Below are 22,498 nucleotides of genomic sequence, written 5' to 3'. Positions count from 1 at the left end.
TCTCCTTCTCCCCCCCCCACCCCCCCCCAAGCCCCCCAATCTCCTTCCCCCCCCCTCGCAATCTCCTTCCCCCCCCCCGAAATCTCCTTCCCCCCCCCCGCAATCTCCTTCCCCCCCCGCAATCTCCTTCCCCCCCCGCAATCTCCTTCCCCCCCCCGCAATCTCCTTCCCCCCTCCGCAATCTCCTTCCCCCCCCCAAATCTCCTTCCCCCCCCCAATCTCCTTCTCCCTCCTTCTCCCCCCCCCAATCTCCTTCCCCCCCCCCAAATCTCCTTCCCTCCCCCCAATCTCCTTCCCCCCCCGCAATCTCCTTCCCCCCCCGCAATCTCCTTCCCCCCCCCCGCAATCTCCTTCCCCCCCCCCGCAATCTCCTTCCCCCCCCCCCGCAATCTCCTTCCCCCCCCCCCGCAATCTCCTCCCCCCCCCCGCAATCTCCTTCCCCCCCCGCAATCTCCTTCCCCCCTCCGCAATCTCCTTCCCCCCCCCAAATCTCCTTCCCCCCCCCAATCTCCTTCTCCCTCCTTCTCCCCCCCCCAATCTCCTTCCCCCCCCCCAATCTCCTTCCCCCCCCCCAAATCTCCTTCCCCCCCCCAATCTCCTTCTCCCTCCTTCTCCCCCCCCCAATCTCCTTCCCCCCCCCCAAATCTCCTTCCCTCCCCCCAATCTCCTTCCCCCCCCGCAATCTCCTTCCCCCCCCGCAATCTCCTTCCCCCCCCGCAATCTCCTTCCCCCCCCCCGCAATCTCCTTCCCCCCCCCCCGCAATCTCCTTCCCCCCCCCCCGCAATCTCCTCCCCCCCCCCGCAATCTCCTTCCCCCCCCGCAATCTCCTTCCCCCCTCCGCAATCTCCTTCCCCCCCCCAAATCTCCTTCCCCCCCCCAATCTCCTTCTCCCTCCTTCTCCCCCCCCCAATCTCCTTCCCCCCCCCCCAATCTCCTTCCCCCCCCCCAAATCTCCTTCCCCCCCCGCAATCTCCTTCCCCCCCCGCAATCTCCTTCCCCCCCCGCAATCTCCTTCCCCCCCCCGCAATCTCCTTCCCCCCCCCCCGCAATCTCCTTCCCCCCCCCCCGCAATCTCCTCCCCCCCCCCGCAATCTCCTTCCCCCACCCCCGCAATCTCCTCCCCCCCCCCCCCCCGCAATCTCCTTCCCCCCCCCGCAATCTCCTTCCCCCCCCGCAATCTCCTTCCCCCCCCGCAATCTCCTTCCCCCCCCGCAATCTCCTTCCCCCCCCGCAATCTCCTTCCCCCCCCGCAATCTCCTTCCCCCCCCGCAATCTCCTTCCCCCCCCGCAATCTCCTTCCCCCCCCCGCAATCTCCTTCCCCCCCCGCAATCTCCTTCCCCCCCCCGCAATCTCCTTCCCCCCCCCGCAATCTCCTTCCCCCCCCCCCCGCAATCTCCTTCCCCCCCCCCCCCCCGCAATCTCCTCCCCCCCCCCCGCAATCTCCTTCCCCCCCCCCCGCAATCTCCTCCCCCCCCCCCCCCGCAATCTCCTTCCCCCCCCCGCAATCTCCTTCCCCCCCCGCAATCTCCTTCCCCCCCCCGCAATCTCCTTCCCCCCCCGCAATCTCCTTCCCCCCCCGCAATCTCCTTCCCCCCCCGCAATCTCCTTCCCCCCCCGCAATCTCCTTCCCCCCCCGCAATCTCCTTCCCCCCCCGCAATCTCCTTCCCCCCCCGCAATCTCCTTCCCCCCCCGCAATCTCCTTCCCCCCCCCCCCGCAATCTCCTTCTCCCTCCTTCTACCCCCCCCAATCTCCTTCCCCCCCCCCCCCGCAATCTCCTTCCCCCCCCCGCAATCTCCTCCCCCCCCCCCGCAATCTCCTCCCCCCCCCCGCAATCTCCTTCCCCCCCCCGCAATCTCCTTCCCCCCCCCGCAATCTCCTTCCCCCCCCCCCGCAATCTCCTTCCCCCCCCCCCGCAATCTCCTTCCCCCCCCCCCGCAATCTCCTTCCCCCCCCCGCAATCTCCTTCCCCCCCCCGCAATCTCCTTCCCCCCCCCGCAATCTCCTTCCCCCCCCGCAATCTCCTTCCCCCCCCGCAATCTCCTTCCCCCCCCCGCAATCTCCTTCCCCCCCCGCAATCTCCTTCCCCCCCCGCAATCTCCTTCCCCCCCCGCAATCTCCTTCCCCCCCCGCAATCTCCTTCCCCCCCCGCAATCTCCTTCCCCCCCCGCAATCTCCTTCCCCCCCCGCAATCTCCTTCCCCCCCCGCAATCTCCTTCCCCCCCCGCAATCTCCTTCCCCCCCCGCAATCTCCTTCCCCCCCCCGCAATCTCCTTCCCCCCCCGCAATCTCCTTCCCCCCCCGCAATCTCCTTCCCCCCCCGCAATCTCCTTCCCCCCCCCGCAATCTCCTCCCCCCCCAATCCCCAATCTCCTCCCCCCCCCAATCCCCAATCTCCTTCCCCCCCCCCATCTCCTTCCCCCCCCCCCAATCTCCTTCCCCCCCCGCAATCTCCTTCCCCCCCCGCAATCTCCTTCCCCCCCCGCAATCTCCTTCCCCCCCCGCAATCTCCTTCCCCCCCCCCCCCGCAATCTCCTTCCCCCCCCCGCAATCTCCTTCCCCCCCCCCCGCAATCTCCTTCCCCCCCCCGCAATCTCCTTCCCCCCCCCCCCCGCAATCCTCCTTCCCCCCCCCCTCCAATCTCCTTCACCCCCAATCTCCTTCCCCTCCAATCTCCTTTCCCCCCCCCCAATCTCCTTTCCCCCCCAATCTCCTTTCCCCTCCCCCAATCTCCTCTCCCCCCCCCCCCCATCTCCTCCTCAGCCCCGATCTCCTCCCCCCCCCCCAATCTCCCCCCCCCAATCTCCTTCCCCCCCCCCAATCTCCTTCCCCCCCCCCAATCTCCTTCCCCCCCCCCAATCTCCTTCCCCCCCCCAATCTCCTTCCCCCCCCAATCTCCTTCCCCCCCCCAATCTCCTTCCCCCCCCCCAATCTCCTTCCCCCCCCCAATCTCCTCCCCCCCCCAATCTCCTTCCCCCCCCTCCAATCTCCTTCACCCCCAATCTCCTTCCACCTCCAATCTCCTTTCCCCCCCCCCAATCTCCTTTCCCCCCCCAATCTCCTTTCCCCCCCCAATCTCCTTTCCCCTCCCCCAATCTCCTTTCCCCCCCAATCTCCTTTCCCCTCCCCCAATCTCCTCTCCCCCCCCACATCTCCTCCTCAGCCCCGATCTCCTCCCCCCCCCCAATCTCCTCCCCCCCAATCCCCAATCTCCTTCCCCCCCCCAATCTCCTTCCCCCCCCCCAATCTCCTCCCCCCCCCCCCAATCTCCTTCCCCCCCCAATCTCCTTCCCCCCCCCAATCTCCTTCCCCCCCCCAATCTCCTTCCCCCCCCAATCTCCTTCCCCCCCCCAATCTCCTTCCCCCCCCCCAATCTCCTTCCCCCCCCCAATCTCCTTCCCCCCCCACAATCTCCTTCCCCCCCCCCAATCTCCTTCCCCCCCCCAATCTCCTTCCCCCCCCCAATCTCCTTCCCCCCCCCAATCTCCTTCCCCCCCCCAATCTCCTTTCCCCCCCAATCTCCTTTCCCCTCCCCCAATCTCCTCTTCCCCCCCCCCCCCATCTCCTCCTCAGCCCCGATCTCCTCCCCCCCCCAATCTCCACCCCCCCCCCCGCAATCTCCTTCCCCCCCACCGCAATCTCCTTCCCCCCCCGCAATCTCCTTCCCCCCCCCCCGCAATCCTCCTTCCCCCCCCCCCGCAATCCTCCTTCCCCCCCCCCGCAATCCTCCTTCCCCCCCCCTCCAATCTCCTTCACCCCCAATCTCCTTCCCCCTCCAATCTCCTTTCCCCCCCCCAATCTCCTTTCCCCCCCAATCTCCTTTCCCCTCCCCCAATCTCCTCTTCCCCCCCCCCATCTCCTCCCCCCCCCAATCTCCTCCCCCCCCAATCCCCAATCTCCTTCCCCCCCCCAATCTCCTTCCCCCCCCAATCTCCTTCCCCCCCCCAATCTCCTTCCCCCCCCCAATCTCCTTCCCCCCCCCAATCTCCTTCCCCCCCCCAATCTCCTTCCCCCCCCCAATCTCCTTCCCCCCCAATCTCCTTCCCCCCCCCCAATCTCCTCCCCCCATCTCCTTCCCCCCCCCTCCAATCTCCTTCACCCCCAATCTCCTTCCCCCTCCAATCTCCTTTCCTCCCCCCCCAATCTCCTCCCCCCCCAATCCCCAATCTCCTTCCCCCCCCCCCAATCTCCTTCCCCCCCCGCAATCTCCTTCCCCCCCCGCAATCTCCTTCCCCCCCCGCAATCTCCTTCCCCCCCCGCAATCTCCTTCCCCCCCAGCAATCTCCTTCCCCCCCCAGCAATCTCCTTCCCCCCCCCCGCAATCTCCTTCCCCCCCACCCCCCCGCAATCTCCTTCCCCCCCCCCGCAATCTCCTTCCCCCCCCCCGCAATCCTCCTTCCCCCCCCCTCCAATCTCCTTCACCCCCAATCTCCTTCCCCTCCCCCAATCTCCTCTTCCCCCCCCCCATCTCCTCCTCAGCCCCGATCTCCTCCCCCCCCAATCTCCTTCCCCCCCCCAATCTCCTTCCCCCCCCAATCTCCTCCCCCCCCCAATCTCCTCCCCCCCCAATCTCCTCCCCCCCCCAATCTCCTTCCCCCCCCCCAATCTCCTTCCCCCCCCCCAATCTCCTTCCCCCCCCCCCCAATCTCCTTCCCCCCCCCCCCCAATCTCCTTCCCCCCCCAATCTCCTTCTCCCCCTCCAATCTCCTTCCCCCCCCCCAAAATCTCCTTCCCTCCCCCCAATCTCCTTCCCCCCCCCCCAATCTCCTTCTCCCTCCTTCTCCCCCCCCAATCTCCTTCTCCCCCCCCAATCTCCTTCTCCCCCCCCCCCAAATCTCCATCCCCCCCCCCAATCTCCTTCCCCCCCCCAATCTCCTTCCCCCCCCAATCTCCTTCTCCCCCCCCAATCTCCTTCTCCCCCCCCCCAATCTCCTTCTCCCCCCCCAATCTCCTTCTCCCCCCCCCCAATCTCCCTCTCCCCCCCCCCAATCTCCCTCTCCCCCCCCAATCTCCCTCTCCCCCCCCAATCTCCTTCTCCCCCCCCCAATCTCCTTCTCCCCCCCCAATCTCCTTCTCCCCCCCCCAATCTCCTTCTCCCCCCCCCAATCTCCTTCTCCCCCCCCCAATCTCCTTCTCCCCCCCCAATCTCCTTCTCCCCCCCCCAATCTCCTTCTCCCCCCCCCAATCTCCTTCTCCCCCCCCCAATCTCCTTCTCCCCCCCCAATCTCCTTCTCCCCCCCCCAATCTCCTTCTCCCCCCCCAATCTCCTTTCCCCCCATCTCCTTTCCCCCCCATCATCTCCTTTCCCCCCCCATCATCTCCTTTCTCCCCCCCCCATCATCTCCTTTCCCCCCCCATCATCTCCTTCCCCCCCCATCATCTCCTTCCCCCCCATCATCTCCTTCCCCCCCCATCATCTCCTTTCCCCCCCCCCCATCATCTCCTTTCCCCCCCCATCATCTCCTTTCCCCCCCATCATCTCCATTTCCCCCCCCCATCTCCTTTCCCCCCCCCCCCCATCTCCTTCCCTCCCCTCTCTCCCCTCTCTCCATCCACCACCCTCCTCCCCCTCCCCTCACTGTCAGAAACACAGACACTGACAGACAGAGAATGAGAGACACACAGACAGACAGAGAGATAGAGACACTGACAGAGACACACTGAGGGGGGCATCCCAGCACGCTGTTGGAGGGCTCCCGGTGCTGCAGTCGGTAAGTAGAAAATGTTTTGTTTTATTGATTTAAAAAAAAAAATTATTTCTTATTAATTTTTTTTTGATTGATTTATTGGTTGATTTATTGATGTATTTATCATTTATTATTGATGATGGCTCTTTATTTGTAAAACTGAAGTGTTTAATGTTTGTAAGCTTCCCTTTAAACACCCCCCCCCCCACCATTCACTACGCCTGATTTGTACCTACGCCTGATTTTCTAAAGTGTAGACAAGGTTTTTTCGAGCGTACAAAAATCTTCACTTACTCCATTCTAAGTTAGTTTGGAGTAAGTTTTCACTCACGAAACTTTGAAATCAGGCGTAAGTGGCCGGACATGCCCCCTTTTGGAAAAAAAAATTCTGTTCCAAAGTGAAACTGTTCTAACTGACTAGAACTGGAGCAAACTAAATGAGGAGAATTCCGATTTCTAAGATACTCCGTTCTACACCAGTTGCTCCTAAAAAATCAGGAGCAAATCATGTGGAAACTTGGGGCCATACTTTCCACAAGGAGTCACAGGATAATCATCAAGAGCTGGAACACAAGCTGATTTCCCACCTTTCTACTCACCCACCACTTCAGTAGCCCAGTGACACTGACGTCAGTTGTAACATCCCAACTACAGCCCAGCTGAGATCACTTGACTTGGGCAAGACCATTGGACGTGGAAATTTCCTAATCTTTCTGGCTCGATACTGTAACGAGTGGTACACTTACTTACTGAGCCATTGGGGGAAGCTTTAGTAACAATTAGTTTTATATTGATTTGTGCTTTTGTGAAATGTATTGCTTTGTATGTACTTTTGCTCACCTGCGCATTGATTTCAATGGCAGGGCAAAGCAGTACAGACTGCAAATCTCTCTGATTAACGCAAGTCATTGGGTCATAGAAAGGTGGGTATTGCCTTTTTATATGCTGCTCACTTAGAAGAAGTTATTGCTTCCTGTAATACAAAGATTGAAAAAACTTCCTTTTTCAGTTGCAAATGATATTGGTATGCAACCTCTTAAGCATTTTATTAGGAAGTAAGCACTCCATCATGTACAACACTAAAGAACCCTACTGTCACATGTGAGTACAGCATTACACATGTAGGAGTTGTAGCCTGTACATGTTCATTTTTACAAGTGAAGACCAGGCATTGCAGAAAACCTGCAAGAGTGTATAGCTGAGTGTTGGTGTGAGATTTCACATGCTTTTGAGAAGTTCTGTCTGTGAAGAATAAATGATGCAAACTATTTATGCCTTCCATGCCTTAAATGAACTGCTGTGAGTCAACTGCTGCCGTATAAACTGATTGGACGATTAAACTTAATTCAACTTTTTTTGCCTTGTTTGCAATGTGTCTCCTCTTAAACCGTGTATATGGGCATTTGCTTCGTGACCCTTCAGGCAATGTCTTGCTCCTTGCCAATTGCCAGCTTGTTTCACTCCAGATGCAAGGCTAGAAGCGGACCTCTTACTGAAGTTGAAGTACTGTTGCTTGCCATGCACATATACATTTAATTACTCTATTATCATTGAACTTTCCGCTGGCCATTTCTAAATAAGAAAATCTTTGGCCCTTAAATCCATTCCTCTGTTTTGGTGAATGAACTCCTTCAGTCTCTGTTTGGGTCTCACTCCTCAGTTCCATATCCCTTAACTGACTGTGTTCTCTTGGAGTGTGAGGACTCCATTTGGATGTGTCAGATGGTCCCAGAAGCGATTTGAATCAGGAGAACTTCCACATCCATTATCCACAAGGCCCTTTGGTGCATAAATTCCTCTGGCCTGTGAAGATTCCTGTAGTGGAAACTAATTCTATGAATGGACAGTAAGACTTTACACCCACACTCTGTACCATTAGGTGGTGTGATACAAACCTGGCAGCATAGAAGACCCTCCACAGAGGATTGGAATTACTGTGGTGAGTAATTGCTATCTGAGAAAATTAAATTAGCATTAATAGTTCCTCTCTCATTTAAAAAAAAAAGTATCTGAAGTTTATGTTTGCTTTGGTGAAATATCTTGGGGAGGTAGAGTCAATGAAGATAAAAGCAACAAATAAGATTTGCCTCACATTTTTACTCCCATTATTTGTGTCCCAAAGTGTTTTTGCTTTTAACTGAAACACAGAACAATTGAAATGAGAACACAAGCGGGACGATGATCATAAAAATAACCTTTGTCAAATCTTTTGACAAAAATATTTGAAGTGCTAGTTTGTTGCACCCCTAGAGTAAACATCTAAATCTTTTATCTTTGTTTTGTTCTCCATTCATGTTGCTCAATGAATAGTTCCTTGATTCTTTCTTTTTTTCTCTCCAAGCCTAATCGGTTAAATCCTCTATCCATATAATTGAAGCAGGAAGATACTGACTTTTGTTTTTCAATTTTGATAACTATTTGAAATTATATGTAGTGGGTTACCGTAATCTGATGTTCAGATTACCACTTCTTAATGGAAATATCGTTTAATGATGGCATAGAGTATGGTTGTTTGAGAATATGGATACATGTATAAAATATTATTCAGAGTTGGTTTTGAAAGAAGAGCTACAATAAATACATACTCCTGTATTTAATTTGACTACCCGAACAAATAAAAGCTGTAATTGTAGAACCTATTTTACACTACAAGAATGCTGACTACGTGACTGAACAGTTACTGATGGCTTTCATTTACAGGGGTAAACAGGTCAAAACTTCAGGATATGATTGCAGATCTCAGAGATGATGAGCTCCCTCACATGCCATCTGGAACCATGATTCAGTCTAGGCCAACCTCTTCCAGACTGGCTGATCATGACAGTTCAAGAGCAGAAGAAGGTATAATTAAAATTGTTACTGTATCTCCCTGTTCAGCTGTCCATATCTCATGTTATCATCTTTTCATCCCAACATGATGTGTTGGCAACCATATCTATCAGTTCAAATCTGAGAAAGAAAAATTGATTTATTCTCCTGTGAGATTCTGCAAGCTGGAAAGATTATCAACTACTTAGTTTAATTAAGTTACTGGAGCAACGGATCTGTGTTTGTTGTGAACTAAATGTGCTGACAATAAATATTACTCTTTCTAACTAAATGATCAAAATTGTAATAAATATCTGAATTCTGAAAGATTGTAGTATGGGTGATAGGATTTCTCCATTTCATCTTTTTCTCATGTGGAGTAGAATCCATATGTTTCCCTGTATGATACAAGAGATCAATAACAAGACCCTGGAATAGATTTCTATGATGATGATGGAAAGGAATTCTCGCTGACTGAATCACTATAAACTCTGCATATTAATATTTTTAGTGTCTTCCTAAATTTTTATTATTGTGACTTCACCTTTAATTTAGTTTTATAACATGCATTTTGCACCTTATTTATTATAAATACCATAATTTCCAGTAATCCCTGCTGGAATGTACCCTTGTGAATGTTGGGGCTACCCCATTAATGAATACTTTGCCAGCATTGATTGAAGAGGCTCATACATGAAGAATGGTCAGTCACTTGACTATCGGTGAGATAGTGAAGGTCAATGTCTCCCTGTGAAACTATGGGCCCAATTTCCACATGATTCGCGCCTGATTTTTAGGAGCAACTGGTGGAGAACGGACTGTTTTAGAAATCGCAATTCTCCACATTTTTTTTTCTGCAGTTCTAGTCAGGTAGAACAGTTCTAGTTTAGAACAGAATTTTTTCTTCAAAAGGGGGCGTGTCCGGCCACTGACGCCTGATTTGAAAGTTTCCACAGTGAAAATGTACTCCAAACTAAAGTAGAATGGCGCCAGTGAAGATTTTTGTAGAACTGAAAAAACCTGTTCTACACATTAAAAAATCAGGCGCAGGTTACAAATTAGGCGTCCAGAACGAGGTGGGGGGGAAGGGAACTCATTAAATCGGGGGGGAAGCGGGCCTCGGGTCGGGGCGGGGAGCAGGTCTCGGGTCGGAGCGGGTGTCGGGTCTCGGTCGGGACGTGGGGGAGCGGGTCTCGGGTCTCGGTCGGGGCGGGGGGAGAGCGCGGGTCGGGGCGAGCGGGAGCGGGTGTCGTGTCGGGTCTGGTCGGGCGGGGAGCAGGAGCTGGCCGTGGGAAGAGCCTCATTCACACAGCCCCAGTGAGGCCATTGGGCCAGGGCTAGGGGCTAGGGGCTGCGTGCTTCGGGCCCCTCCCACACAGTTCGGCGCCTGGAGCTACTGCACTTGCGTGCCGACTGTAGCGCGCATGTGCAGAGGTCCCGGCACTGTTTTCAGCGCCGGGACCTGGCTCCGTCCCCCCCACAGCTCGTGCTGGCTGCGCCGAGTGCCACAGGACCTGTAAGTCGGTGGAGAATACCGAGGATTTTTTTAGGCGCCGTTTTAGGTGCGAAAAACGGGCGCCCAGCTCGGAGGGGTGCCCGTTTTTTTTCTTGTGGAAACTTGGGCCCTATATCCCAGCACTGTTCTCAATGAAACGAAAAAGTGGGGAGGGGAAATGGAGGGGGTGTTCATTTCCAGTTAATAGATCTCTTGTTATCATCCCTCATCCTCCGTCCTGTTTTATCAAAACAAAGGTTTCCAACATATTATGGGTTTCAAGGAAATAAATGAAAATAGAATTGCTCAACATCAGTGTCATCAGGGAATTCAATAGTTATGTACTTCTCCCCTCCAACTGGACACAAAGTTAGGAAGCATTTGCTTTTCATTTCAACTTCAATGAATTGCTTTTGAGGTGTACTCATTGTAGTTTTGTAGGTAACCACGGGAGCTGGTTTGTGCACAAATAGCAATGAGGTGAATGACCAGTTAATCTGTTTTTTAAGGGTGTTGATCGATGGATACATATTGGCCAGGATAGCAGGAGAACTTCCCATGTAAGACTTTGTTTAGTGCCATGGGATCTTTTACATCCACCTGAGAGCAGACTCAGTTTAACGTTTCATGCAAAAAAATGCACTTCCAACAAATGTAAGCCTATATTATATGTTCAAGTTCTGCAGCGGGGCTTGTGCCAATGACCTTTCAACTCCGAGGCAAGAGTGCTACTCCTGATCTGAGGCTGATACTTGTGTAAATTAATGCAACCATGAATTAAACATTAATGGATCCATGGGATTTTTTTCAATCTCCATCATTGGAATTTGATGCTGCTTTGTTACAAATGCTCCTCCAAAGGTATGAAGGCAGAATTGGCTAAAGTGGACTGGGAAAATAGACTAAAGTATGGGACGGTTGATGAGCAGTGGCAGATATTTAAGGAGATATTTCATAACTCGCAACAAAAATATATCCCAATGAGAAGGAAAGAATGCAAGAGAAGGGATAACCATCCGTGGCTAACTAAGGAAATGAGGGATGGTATCAAATTGAAAACAAGGGCATACAATGTGGCCAAGCTAGTGGGAGACCAGAGGATTGGGAAACTTTTAAAAGCCAGCAAAGAACGACTAAAAAAATGATAGAGAGGGAAGATAGATTATGAACGTAAACTAGCATGAAATATAAAAAGATAGTAAGAGTTTTTACAGGTACATGTAAAGGAAAAGAGTGGCTGAAGTAAATGTTGGTCCCCTGGAGGATAAGACTGGGGAATTAATAATAGGGAACAGGGAAATGGCAGTGACTTTGAAAAAATATTTTGTATCGGTCTTCGCGGTAGAAGACACTAACTATCCCAACAGTGGATCGTCAAGGGGCTATGGGGGGGAGGAACTTAATACAATCACTATCACTAAAGAAGTAGTACTTGGTAAAATAATGGGACCAAAGGAGGACAAGTCCTAGGGTCTTAAAAGAAGTGGCTGCAGAGATAGTCTCATATCGAGGATGACTTGCTTCCACACCAAAAAGGGATGTTACAATGAAGGACCACATATTCCAGGTCCCGAACTACATATTGAAGGGTGGAAGATGCCTGTGCGTGGATTTTTTTAATGTGTGGTGGACGTTGCACACCAGCAGTCCATTATTAAAGAAGCAGTAGTGGGACATTGGAAAAGTATAATTCAATCGAGCAAAGTCAGCATGGTTTTATGAAAGGGAAATCGTGTTTGACAAATTTGCTGGAGCTCTTTGAGGATGTAACAAGCAGGATGGATAAGGGGAAACCAGTGGATGTGGTGTATTTGGATTTCCAGAAGGCATTCGATAAGGTGCCACATAAGAGGTTACTGCAAAAGATAAAAGTTCATGGGGTTAGGGGTGATATATCAGCATGGATGGAGGATTGGCTAACTAACAGAAAACAGAGTCGGGATAAATGGGTCATTTTCAGGTTGGCAAACAGTAACTAGTGGGGTGCCGCAGGGATCGGTGCTGGGGCCTCAACTATTTAAAATCTATATTAATGACTTGGATGAAGGGACTGAGTGTAATGTAGCCAAGTTTGCTGATGATACAAAGGTGGGTGGGAAAGCAAATTGTGAGGAGGGGGACACAAAATCTGCAAAGGGATATAGACAGGCTAAATGAGTGGGCAAAAATTTAACAAATGGAGTATAATGTTGGAAATTGTGAAGTTATCCACTTTGGCAGAAAAAATAGAAAAGCAAATTATAATTTAAATGGAGAAAAATTGCAAAGTGCTGTAGTACAGAGGGACCTGGGGGTCCTAGTGCATGAAACACATAAAGTTAGTATGCAGGTACAGCAAGTAATCAGGAAGGCAAATGGAATGATGGCATATTGCAAGGGGGATAGAGTATAAAAGCAGAGAAGTCCTTCTACAACTGTACAGGGTATTGGTGAGGTCATACCTAGAGTACTGCATACAGTTTTGGTCTCCGTATTTAAGGAAGGATATACTTGCATTGGAAGTATATCCTTCAGAGAAAGTTCACTAGGTTGATTCCGGAAAACAGAGAGTCGGGATAAATGGTGCATTCTCGGGTTGGCAATCAGTAACTATTGGTGTGCCGCAGGGATCAGTGCTGGGACCCCAACTCTACAATCTATATTAACGACTTGGAGGAAGGGACCGAGTGTAACGTAGCAAAACTTGCTGACGACAACAAAGATGGGAGGAAAAGCAATGTGTAAGGAAGACGCACAAAATCTGCAAAAGGACATAGACAGGCTAAGTGAGTGGGCAAAATTTTGGCAGATGGAGTATAATGTTGGAAAGTGTGAGGCCATGCACTTTGCCGGAAAAATTCAAAGAGCAGGTTATTATTTAAATGGAGAGAGATTGCAAAGTGCTGCGGGACCTGAGGGTACTTGTGCATGAAACACAAAAGGTTAGTATGCAGGTACAGCAAGTGATCAGGAAGGCCATCGCAAAGAGAATGGAGTATAAAAGCAGGGAAGTCTTGCTACAGTTGTACAGGGTATTGGTGAGGCCACATGTGGAATACTGTGTACAGTTTTGGTTTCCATATTTAAGAAAGGATGTACTTGCTTTGGAGGTAGTTCAGAGAAGGTTCACAAGGTTGATTCTGGAGATGAGGGGGTTGTCTTATGAGGAAAGGTTGAGTAGGTTGAGCCTCTACTCATTGGAAATCGGAAGAATGAGAGGTGATCTTATCGAAACGTATAAGATTATGAGGGGGCTTGATAAGGTGGATGCAGAGAGGATGTTTCCACTGATAGGGGAGACTAGAACTAGAGGACAAAATCTTAGAATAAGGGGCCGCCCATTTAAAATTGAGATGAGGAGAAATTTCTTCTCTGAGGGTTGTGGATCTGTGGAACTCACTGCCTCAGAGAGCTGTGGAAGCTGGGACATTGAATAAATTTAAGACAGATAGACAGTTTCTTAAACGATAAGGGGTTATGGGCAGCAGGCAGGGAGGTGGACCTGAGTCCATGATCGGATCAGCCATGATCGTATTGAATGGCTGAGCAGGCTCAAGGGGCCGTATGGCCTACTCCTGCTCCTATTTCTTATGTTCTTATGAGGGGGTTGACTTCTGAAGATTGGTTGAGTAGGTTGGGCCTATACTCATTGGAGTTCAGAAGAATGAGAGGTGATCTAATTGAAACTTATAAGATAATGAGGGGTCTCGACAAGGTGGATGCAGAGAGGATATTTCCACTCATCGGGGAAACTAAAACTAGTGGACATAGTCTCAAATTTAGTGGCCGCCCATTTAAAACTGAGATGAGGAGGGATTTCTTCTCTGAGGGTTGTAAATCTGTGGAATTCTCTGCCCCAGAGAGCTGTGGAGGCTGGGTCATTGAATATATTTAAGGCGGAGATAGACAGATTTCTGCCGATAAGGGAATAAAGGGTTATGGGGAGCAGGCAGGGAAGTGGAGCTGAGTCCATGATCCGATCAGCCCTGATCTTATTAAATGGCGGAACAGGCTCGAGAGACGAAATGGCCTACTCCTGCTCCTATTTCTTATGTTCTCCCTGTATCTGAATTACATTGCCACATGGCTTCCAATGAATTTCTACTAATCATAGACTTGTGAAGGCATGGGAAGAAACATAATAGTTTATGGACAAATAACTCTGGACTCTCAGATATCAAACTGGCTTTTAAATATGCTTATTATGTGTGTTTTAGTTATTATGTGAGAAACTGTTCTTACAGCCTTGCAATTCTTAAGAGTATTATTATTTTGGTAAAGGTGTGACCCATTTTCCAGGTAGGCTTGTTATCTGACTTCCACCATCAACCATATGCTTTGGTTCTGCAATTTAAGAATAGAACTCTCTGCAGCTTGATTAAGTACGCAGTAAAATTATGTAAGATTTTCAGGATATCGTATTTATTAACATTATCGATTTGAGGGTCTCGGTATCATGGAGATCAAATTGCGATAGTTAGAGGGCCCTCCAATATTCTTGCTGGAAGCTGTTGAGAAATGTATTCTTCTGCTGGTCTAGATAGTTGATCATTAGAAACTGGCAGTTTATTGAACTGAGGAAAACTGATTCCTGTGCAGATGTAATCCTAATTTGTGATATTTAGTGTTATTTTGGTAAATTTGCTGATGATGAGAGAATTGTCATTCACAACGTAGATGAAACGGTCATAATTATATAACAAAACTAAATGATATGGAATTAAACATATGCAAAACTAATGAACTGTTGGAAGACAAGGAAGAAAGAATAACTTGCATTTCTCTAGCCCCATCACATCTCAAAATGTCCCAAATTGTTTAATAGTCCATGAATTACTTTTGAAGCGCACTCTCTTGTTATGTAGGCAAACAAGAAACCAGACTCTTCTAGAATTAAATCATCAGCTCCTTATTAAAGTAACATGTTTGCAAGACTTGCCTTAAGATTTGTGTCCCATTGTATGTGGGGAATTTGAAGAGAGATACTTAAAGTTGCTAGTCCAATCATGATGTCTGAAGCAAGCTTAGTTGTTCAAGTGACCATTTGTGTATATTTGTCAGTATGTATAACAGTGCTTTGTTCAAATTGAAATTCTGATACATTTATGGTTTTGAAGAGTATATTAAAAAAATGTTTTTTCCTATGAATATAAATTAAAATGTTTTTTTTCTTAAATGGTAATTCTGAGAAATCGAATAGCACTAGCCAAATTTCCTTTTCATTTTGAAATCCTTTGTTGTATTTTTCTTTTCTTTTCTCAATTTTCTCTTCTCATGTACGGGTATGATTCCATAGGCAGAGGGAAGACTTCAAATACCTGACCCAAGTGGCCAGGTCATTCTGCTCATGTGAGCTGCACAGTGTGTGACTGCATCATCGCTGGGTCAAAATTCTGGAACTTTCTCCCTAACTGCACTATGGGAATACCATCACACACAGATGGCAGTGGCTCAAAAAGGCTGCTCACCACCACCTTCTCAAAGGCAATTAGGAATGAGCAATAAATGCTGCCCTTTCCAGCGACATCCACATCCCGTGAATGAGTAACAAAAAAGATTGATATTAATTTGGGTGTGTACTAGATATTTTCCCAGGGTTTGCATCACTGGTCTCTCCCATAAATAGACCCCACATCCTTTACGATGAAGATTTTTCCTTACTGCCCAATATCTAGTCATATGAAAGTGTGACCCAGGAAACGTAACAATGATGTCCAGCGTAATAATCGCTGTGTAAATTGAATACTGTAATCTTGAGTATATTCATCCTGTTTTCTCGAAGGAGGACTGATCAACTCTAATGAGACAAGGGCAATTGTAAACCAAGAAACTGGTTTATTTTACACAAAGCACTGAACAGAATATAGTTTTCATTGAAATTCAGTATGATTCCTATTACTCCTTGTAACATCAAAACTAAAAATAAACGAGCAAACTCAGCCCTTGATATGACCTAACTTACACTGTAAGTCACTATTTGCAAAACTGTGGCTGTAATCTTGGAGAGATCTCTTCCTCTGACTATTTTCACTCCAAACTTCTGCCCTTGTCCAACTTGACAGGAAACCAAAGACTTGACTGTTGACCCTCATCCAGCACACTGAGGATTGGATAGTTAAAATCATAGAATCATAGAAATTTACAGCACGGAAGGAGGCCATTTCGGCCCATTGTGTCTGTGCCGGAGCTCATAATCGAATTTATTGGTGCCCTTCAAGGCACGGGCCCTCTGGCAGCTACCACCCACTGGACTCAAATGAATTATATCATTCCAACGTTGTATGTGTGAATATCACTACAATGTATCAATAAACCCCATTGTGTCAAGCTGATGTGGTATGCGCAAAACACCGTTCAACAGCCACTTTGTCTAGTTCCAGTTATTGACTCAAATATGCTTTCTAAGATATTTTGTGTGTTGTGTGGATTTTACCCCTTATGTGCTGAATGTTACTTAATAGCAATATCTTCACTTAACCTGAAATTCTTTGTAAGCCAAACAGTCAAAGATCTTGAAATGCGAATATTCAACTGCAAAGACATCAAATGTGATCCTGATCCTGCCCCTGTCCAATGTCCAGACATATTTCCCAGTAAGAATCACTGGATGGTAATCAGGAGAAGAATTCCCAGTTATTTTACCTGAGGCCATTTGTAGCGTCTCGACTGCTTACATGGCTGAGATCAGTCTAGATCAGGAGCCAACCCTGAAATCTGTATGGGCTAGTGCTGTTTACAAATGTCTTTACATGCAAGATGATCAGGGAAACCATCAAGCATTTCTTTTTGTCAGGAATTACAGTACTGTAAATTTTTAAGCTGTCTCTCTCCAAAGATTTTCCAGCTGCCTCTCATGAAATTGAACAGAATAGCTCCTTTTTACATCCTGAACAAGAGTTACTGGGACCTGCTGAATTTTAAATACCTGCCCTGTTAAATTAAAAAAGGAAGCATCAGTCAAATACAAACTGAACCATTTACAAAGTCTGCATATATTTGAAAATTCTAAGTTAGGCCTGTTGCAAGGGGGACTATAAACACAAACTTACCTGGTGCAAGACTCTGGTCTTAGCTGGCTGTTAAAATTCCCTAAGCACATTCATTGTGTTTTGAAGAGGCAGCCACTAAATCAAAATCTGGATACATTTTTTTGTTACCATCATTCAGAGCTGCCTTATAACCAAAGTTCCCTTTAAGCTGCACAGTTAGGTAGTGCTCTGGACCTCCCGCGCAGCCGGCTCGTCAGTTTTTCAATGGAAAAAAGCACGCATTTGTGGTATTTTGAATGTGTCACACAGCCCCTTAAAGGGGCCACCCCCCCAAAAAAAAATTAAAGGGAACATTGCTTTCAATCCATGCTCGTGTTTAAAAAGTTGCTTCAGCCCACTGCACTCTGCAGTTCCCACCTTAATGCTCGTTATAGTAGAGAAGAGAGCCAAGTGAACTGTACATCTTGGTCTCTGTACTCTAGCCATATTTAGGCTGCTGAGCATCAAAATGCACTGGTGCTGCTATAATATTGATAGCAAAAATAATATTTCTCATCACAACTAACCTTTTGTATGTATATTTAAATCCTGCTCAGTCTTTTGACAATTTATTGTTCATTATATCTGTTCATAAAACAAGCATTCATAATTCAGTATCCTGGTTTACATATAATGCAGCAATTATGGGGGGAGAAGCTCTGCTCTAAATATATTATTCAGATTTTTCACTGGACTACATAAAAGGAATCTGTGGACTGCAAAAAGTTCAGATTTCCTAGTCTGGTTTCTACTTGTCATATGTAGGTTTGAAGTAGGTAGAGCGCCAAGCATGTTGTCTAGGAAAAGAACTTAGATTTATGGTTTGCTGATGTCAACCGGAAATTAAAATTCCAGATTTTGCCAAGTAACAAAACCAGGGTGACCAGTTTGTGTCAGGATTTAGCATCTATTATCTGCACTAGATGATTTTAATCCACATAGACATGCTGACAGGTTAAGCATTTGAGATCATAATTTTGTCTGAAAGGTAGAAAACTTTTCTGTGACATTTAAAGCACTATATTCTGCTAGGTGGAACAGACAAGATTAATAAAGCAATTTATTAATGGGGAATCTGACCCTGGAGATGTGTAACACTAATTGTTGTTCTGAGCCTTTTAATGGCACAAGTGGTATACTAACATGCTAAGAATTTTTCCATGTATATGAAACCTATATATTCACTGGGGCTGTTTTCAGACCACATTTTGGGCCCAAGTTTGCCGCGACACTTCGAACGGTGCACCTCTGTGAGGTGCGGCAACTTTCTGAAATAAAAAGCGTGCCTAAAACTTACCGAGGAATTCTCCCTGCTCCTCGGGATGTCTTCCGGCTTGGCGTAGCGCACCACATCCAGTGGGGGACGGAGCCAGGTCCTGGTGCTGAAAACAGTGCCGAGACCTCTGCACATGTGCGCTAGAGTGTGCGCGCATGTGCAGTAGCTCCTCGCCCCCGAATCTCTGCAGCCTGTGTGGGAGGGGTCCGAAGCACGCCGCCCCTAGCCCTGGCCAAATGGCCTCCTGGAGCAGGTGACCAACTATGCGGAGGAGAAGGAGATCCTGAGCTTGGACCTGGAGACAGCAATGTCCGTCATTGGAGACAGGAGATCCCGGGAACAGAAAGCCAAACAAGAAAGGGAGAAGGAGCTGGCAAAAGTGGCCATCAAGAAGGAAGATATCGAACTTATTATGAATGAGATGGAGATTTCTCGAAGTGCAGCAGAGCGTGGTCTTCAGGAGCATCTGGGAAATGTCGTCGAAACCTTGATTCCTCTCACTGACTGAGGCCATCGAGTGTTCCTTGGGACTGTCTTGGAGATGTTTGGGGGAGGTGGAGGTAACAGGAAAGCAAAGAGATTGAGGACAAGACGTGAGTAGGATGGGACCTGGGCAGGCTCGTCTGTTTAACGTTGCCTGCTGTTTGGGGGCAGAATTGGGGCGGTCTCCGTGAAATGAATGCTTTGCTTGTGCAAGAGTTTCTTGTTGTGCCCCGGTAATGAATCCTGAAGACGGGCGCAGCCTTCCAAACGGAAAAGATTGAAAGGACTCAGAACTTGAAACAATAAAATCCAAGCTCACTGAATCAAAAAAAAAAGGGATTCCCATGATGTTCAGGTGCGTTTTGTTACTGGGAACAAGATCCTCAGGATACTGAAGTCCAAGGGGCTGGCTCCAGACCTTCCAGAGGATTTGTACCATTTGATCAAGAGGATACTTCCACCTCCGCCCCCCCCACACACACACCTCAACCCCCTCCTCTCTCTTCCCCCCTCCTCCTCTGCTTTTTTCCCCCCTGCTCTCCTCTCCTGCCCCCCCCCCTGCTCTTCTTCCCCCTGCTCTTCTTTCTTTCTCCCCCCCCCCCCCTCCCTGCTTTGGTTGCAGGGTTCCTTCTATTTTTTATTAATTAATTGCTTATTAATTTTTGTGCTTTGCTTAGTGCTTGGTGCTTTAAATGTACTGCTTTTTTTAGTGCTTTAAATGTACTTATGCTTCTTTAATGCTGTTGTGAATGTGTTTAGTGCTTTGGAAAATCCTCTCACTTCCCTTCCTCCCCAATCTCTGGCTACCTGCGCTGATTTCTTAAGTCACCGCAAGGTTTTTCTGAGCGTACAAATGTGGACACGTATGCTGGCCTAAGTTAGTTTGGAGTAACTTTTCGCTGGCTAAACTTGCTTAAATGGCCAAAACAGGCGTAAGTGGCTGGTATTGCCCTTTTTTGGAATAAAAAACTGAACTAAAAATAACTGAACTAACTCACTTAACTGGAGTAAACTAAATGGGGAGAATTGCGATTTTTAAGATACTCCAAAAAAAACTAGTTGCTCCAAAAAAATAGGAGCAACTCCTGGGGAAACTTGAGCCCTTTACTTCTGAATATCATAATTCACCAACTCGTACACATCCACCCCCATTTTGAAAAAAATATTCTTCCATGTCCACAGTTGCAGGAGAAGTGACCATGATTTTGTTATTTTACAAAATCGAAATGACAAATTGTAGAACAGGTCTGCCGAACTGAAATGGAAAATAAGCATTGGTTTTATTGCTGTCTTCCGCGAGAAATGCTTGAAGTTCAGGTTTCTTGGAATAAGTTAATTTATTGCTGCTCTGACAGTATTGTATATAAATGTGAATTTCTCCAATGTTTTGTACAGCTAGGTATCATAATTGAAAAATAAATTTAACAGTTTTTGCCTAGTTGGTTAAATAATGTCTCCTTATGGATTATGCAGAATTCTTGGAAAATGGCCTGAGGAATAATTTGTTGTAAAGCAACAGAAGAATTGAAGCATTTTGCTTGTATTATTTAGTTAATGCCAAGTGTCTTCATAAATAAACTGCATAAAGCTTTACCTGTTTGAGTATGTCAATTTCACTTCAGTGCATGTGTTCTCCCTTCCCCCAGTTAGGGTTCCTTCTGAGCCTCTTGTGCTTCCCTGATTAAGAAGGTGATCAGACTGATGACCTGCTCCATAACTGGTAGCTGGAATGTGCATGAGAATGAGCTTGGTTGACTTGTCCTCCGATTTATTTTACTTTATTTCCTTCTCTTAGATGGGGCATGTATCTTCTGCTAAGAACCTCTTCCTCCCCCTCTCCACCCACAACTATTGGAGTCTCATGGTGTAGCTCATAGTCAAGCACATTGGTATACAGTGTGCTTTGTCATTGCTATTTAATTTAACAGCTTCTTTGCATAGCAGTGGAGAATGGTTATTTGGTTACACTAAATAGTATTTGGTTACACTAAATATTTAGTCAGTTGGGTCAAGAATGGAAGTAGACAACCTAGCAGCATCTAGAGATTACAAAAGAAACCCTGATTACTTGATATTTTCAATCATGTTTTGAGATTGCACTTTCACGGTGGACTGCTAATGTTCACTTCATTAACTCTATTTTTAAGTGCTATTTACAATCACGATGGCAGTTGAATGTTTTTTCAAATTGTATGTGTTTTCTATGTGCAAGGTCTGCTGGAGCAGTACTGATTCAGTGAAACGTTCTGGCTATCTTTCCATAATTTCTCATTTTGGACTGTTCCTCCGTTTTTTATTTCAGTGTTAGTCTTCCCGTTTTCTTTATCTTCTGTTTTGCATTTTTATTTCTCCTATATTTCTTCTTTTTCATTTGTCTCCATTGGTTTGTTATTTGGGATAAAAGTGAAAGTGAAGATTTAAATTTGTCATTGGTAAGCAATGAGCAGTAAGGAAGAATAATGAACTTGGAGGAGAGGATGCAAAATTCTTAGACAAAGTCTTGGACTTTCCCAGAATGTAGCGAATGTGTTCTGGGGGAGGGGAGGGAGTGGTGATTGGTGGGGAAAGAATCCTCAAAACATGTTGAACTGTACAAATGAACATCAATAAGAAAAACACATTGCACGAATGATACACAGAACTGTTGAAACTGCTGTGTTTTTCATCTTGTATATTACTTGTATACAACTTCATATTATACTTGTTGCACAGATTGGTTGCTTACAAGAACATATGCATTTTCTGGGGTATTGTTGGTGTGACTTCCCCTTTTTATGGTATTTTCTCCTTTTTCCTTTTCTTGTATCCCTGGCCCAGATTTAGAGTAGGAAACCCACCTCCAAGACTCAGTCGATATTGCTCTAAAACTGGCTTTCAAACATGTGTTAGATTGGTCTTTGTGTCTTCTTGTGAAATGCCTGGACTCCCCATGGCTCTGATAGAGATGACATTTAATAACAGTTTGCTAGTACATTGCAAAAGGAGTTTGCCTGATCGTTGAGAAATTAAAATGTGGAAAAAAACAGATCAGTGTTATATTAAATACATATTATAAGGGAAACATATCAAAAATCCCATGCATGTTCTGCAAATTGTTTACATTTCTGATTTATTTGTTTGATATGAAATATTTGTATTTTTTTAAAAACAGCTGAGCCACTGACATTTCCGTCTGGAACTGGCAAGTCATTTATTATGGGTCCAGATGATGTGCTGGAAAGTGTTTTGGGCCTTGGAGATCTTGCAGACTTGACCGTAGCAAATGATGCAGACTTCAGTTATGATGTAAGTATTAACTAATGTTATTTAAATAGGTTCTAATTGTGCATAGTTTTGTTCGAAACAGCAATAAATGTTTTGCACCAGTTCTTATTCCTATTGATAAAATAATTTCCAAGACTGATCGAAATTGCATTATTATAAATAACCCATTGTGTCTGTCACTTTCTGCTAGCGTGTTTAGTTGTGTTACAGTATAAAGAATAGAAAGAAAAGCAAGAACTTGCATTTATATAGCCTCTTTCTTGACCTCAGGACATTCCAAAACACTACACAACTAATTAAGTTCTGGAATTGTTGTAATGTAAGGAAATACGCCAGCTAATTTGCTCACAGCAAGGTCCTACAGACGGATAGATAATCTGATTTTGGTGAATTTGGATGAGGGATAAATGTTGGCCAGGACACCTGGAGAACTCCCCTGCTCTTCTTCGAATAGTGCCATTGGATCTTTTAAGGGCA

General features: G+C 47.3%; 1 protein-coding gene across 4 annotated transcripts in view; it reads left to right on the top strand.

Moving 5' to 3' along the window:
• The window catches only part of strn3 (striatin, calmodulin binding protein 3), a 231,786-nt gene that overhangs the window by 144,951 nt on the left and 64,337 nt on the right, over window positions 1–22,498 (top strand). For 2 of the 4 annotated variants that reach the window (XM_070879022.1, XM_070879024.1), the window contains 2 exons: window positions 8,389–8,529; window positions 21,909–22,042. In XM_070879022.1, the coding sequence (XP_070735123.1) occupies window positions 8,389–8,529; window positions 21,909–22,042 (275 nt within the window). Of the gene's footprint in view, window positions 1–7,567; window positions 7,628–8,388; window positions 8,530–21,908; window positions 22,043–22,498 lie in introns of all 4 variants that reach the window. The other 2 variants (XM_070879023.1, XM_070879025.1) reach the window with 2 other exon arrangements.

The sequence above is a fragment of the Pristiophorus japonicus genome, chromosome 4 (assembly GCF_044704955.1).
Source record: "Pristiophorus japonicus isolate sPriJap1 chromosome 4, sPriJap1.hap1, whole genome shotgun sequence".
In the NCBI taxonomy this organism is placed as follows: domain Eukaryota; kingdom Metazoa; phylum Chordata; class Chondrichthyes; family Pristiophoridae; genus Pristiophorus; species Pristiophorus japonicus.
Note: the sequence above shows the minus strand (reverse complement) of the source record. Positions and strands in the feature narration are given on the sequence as shown.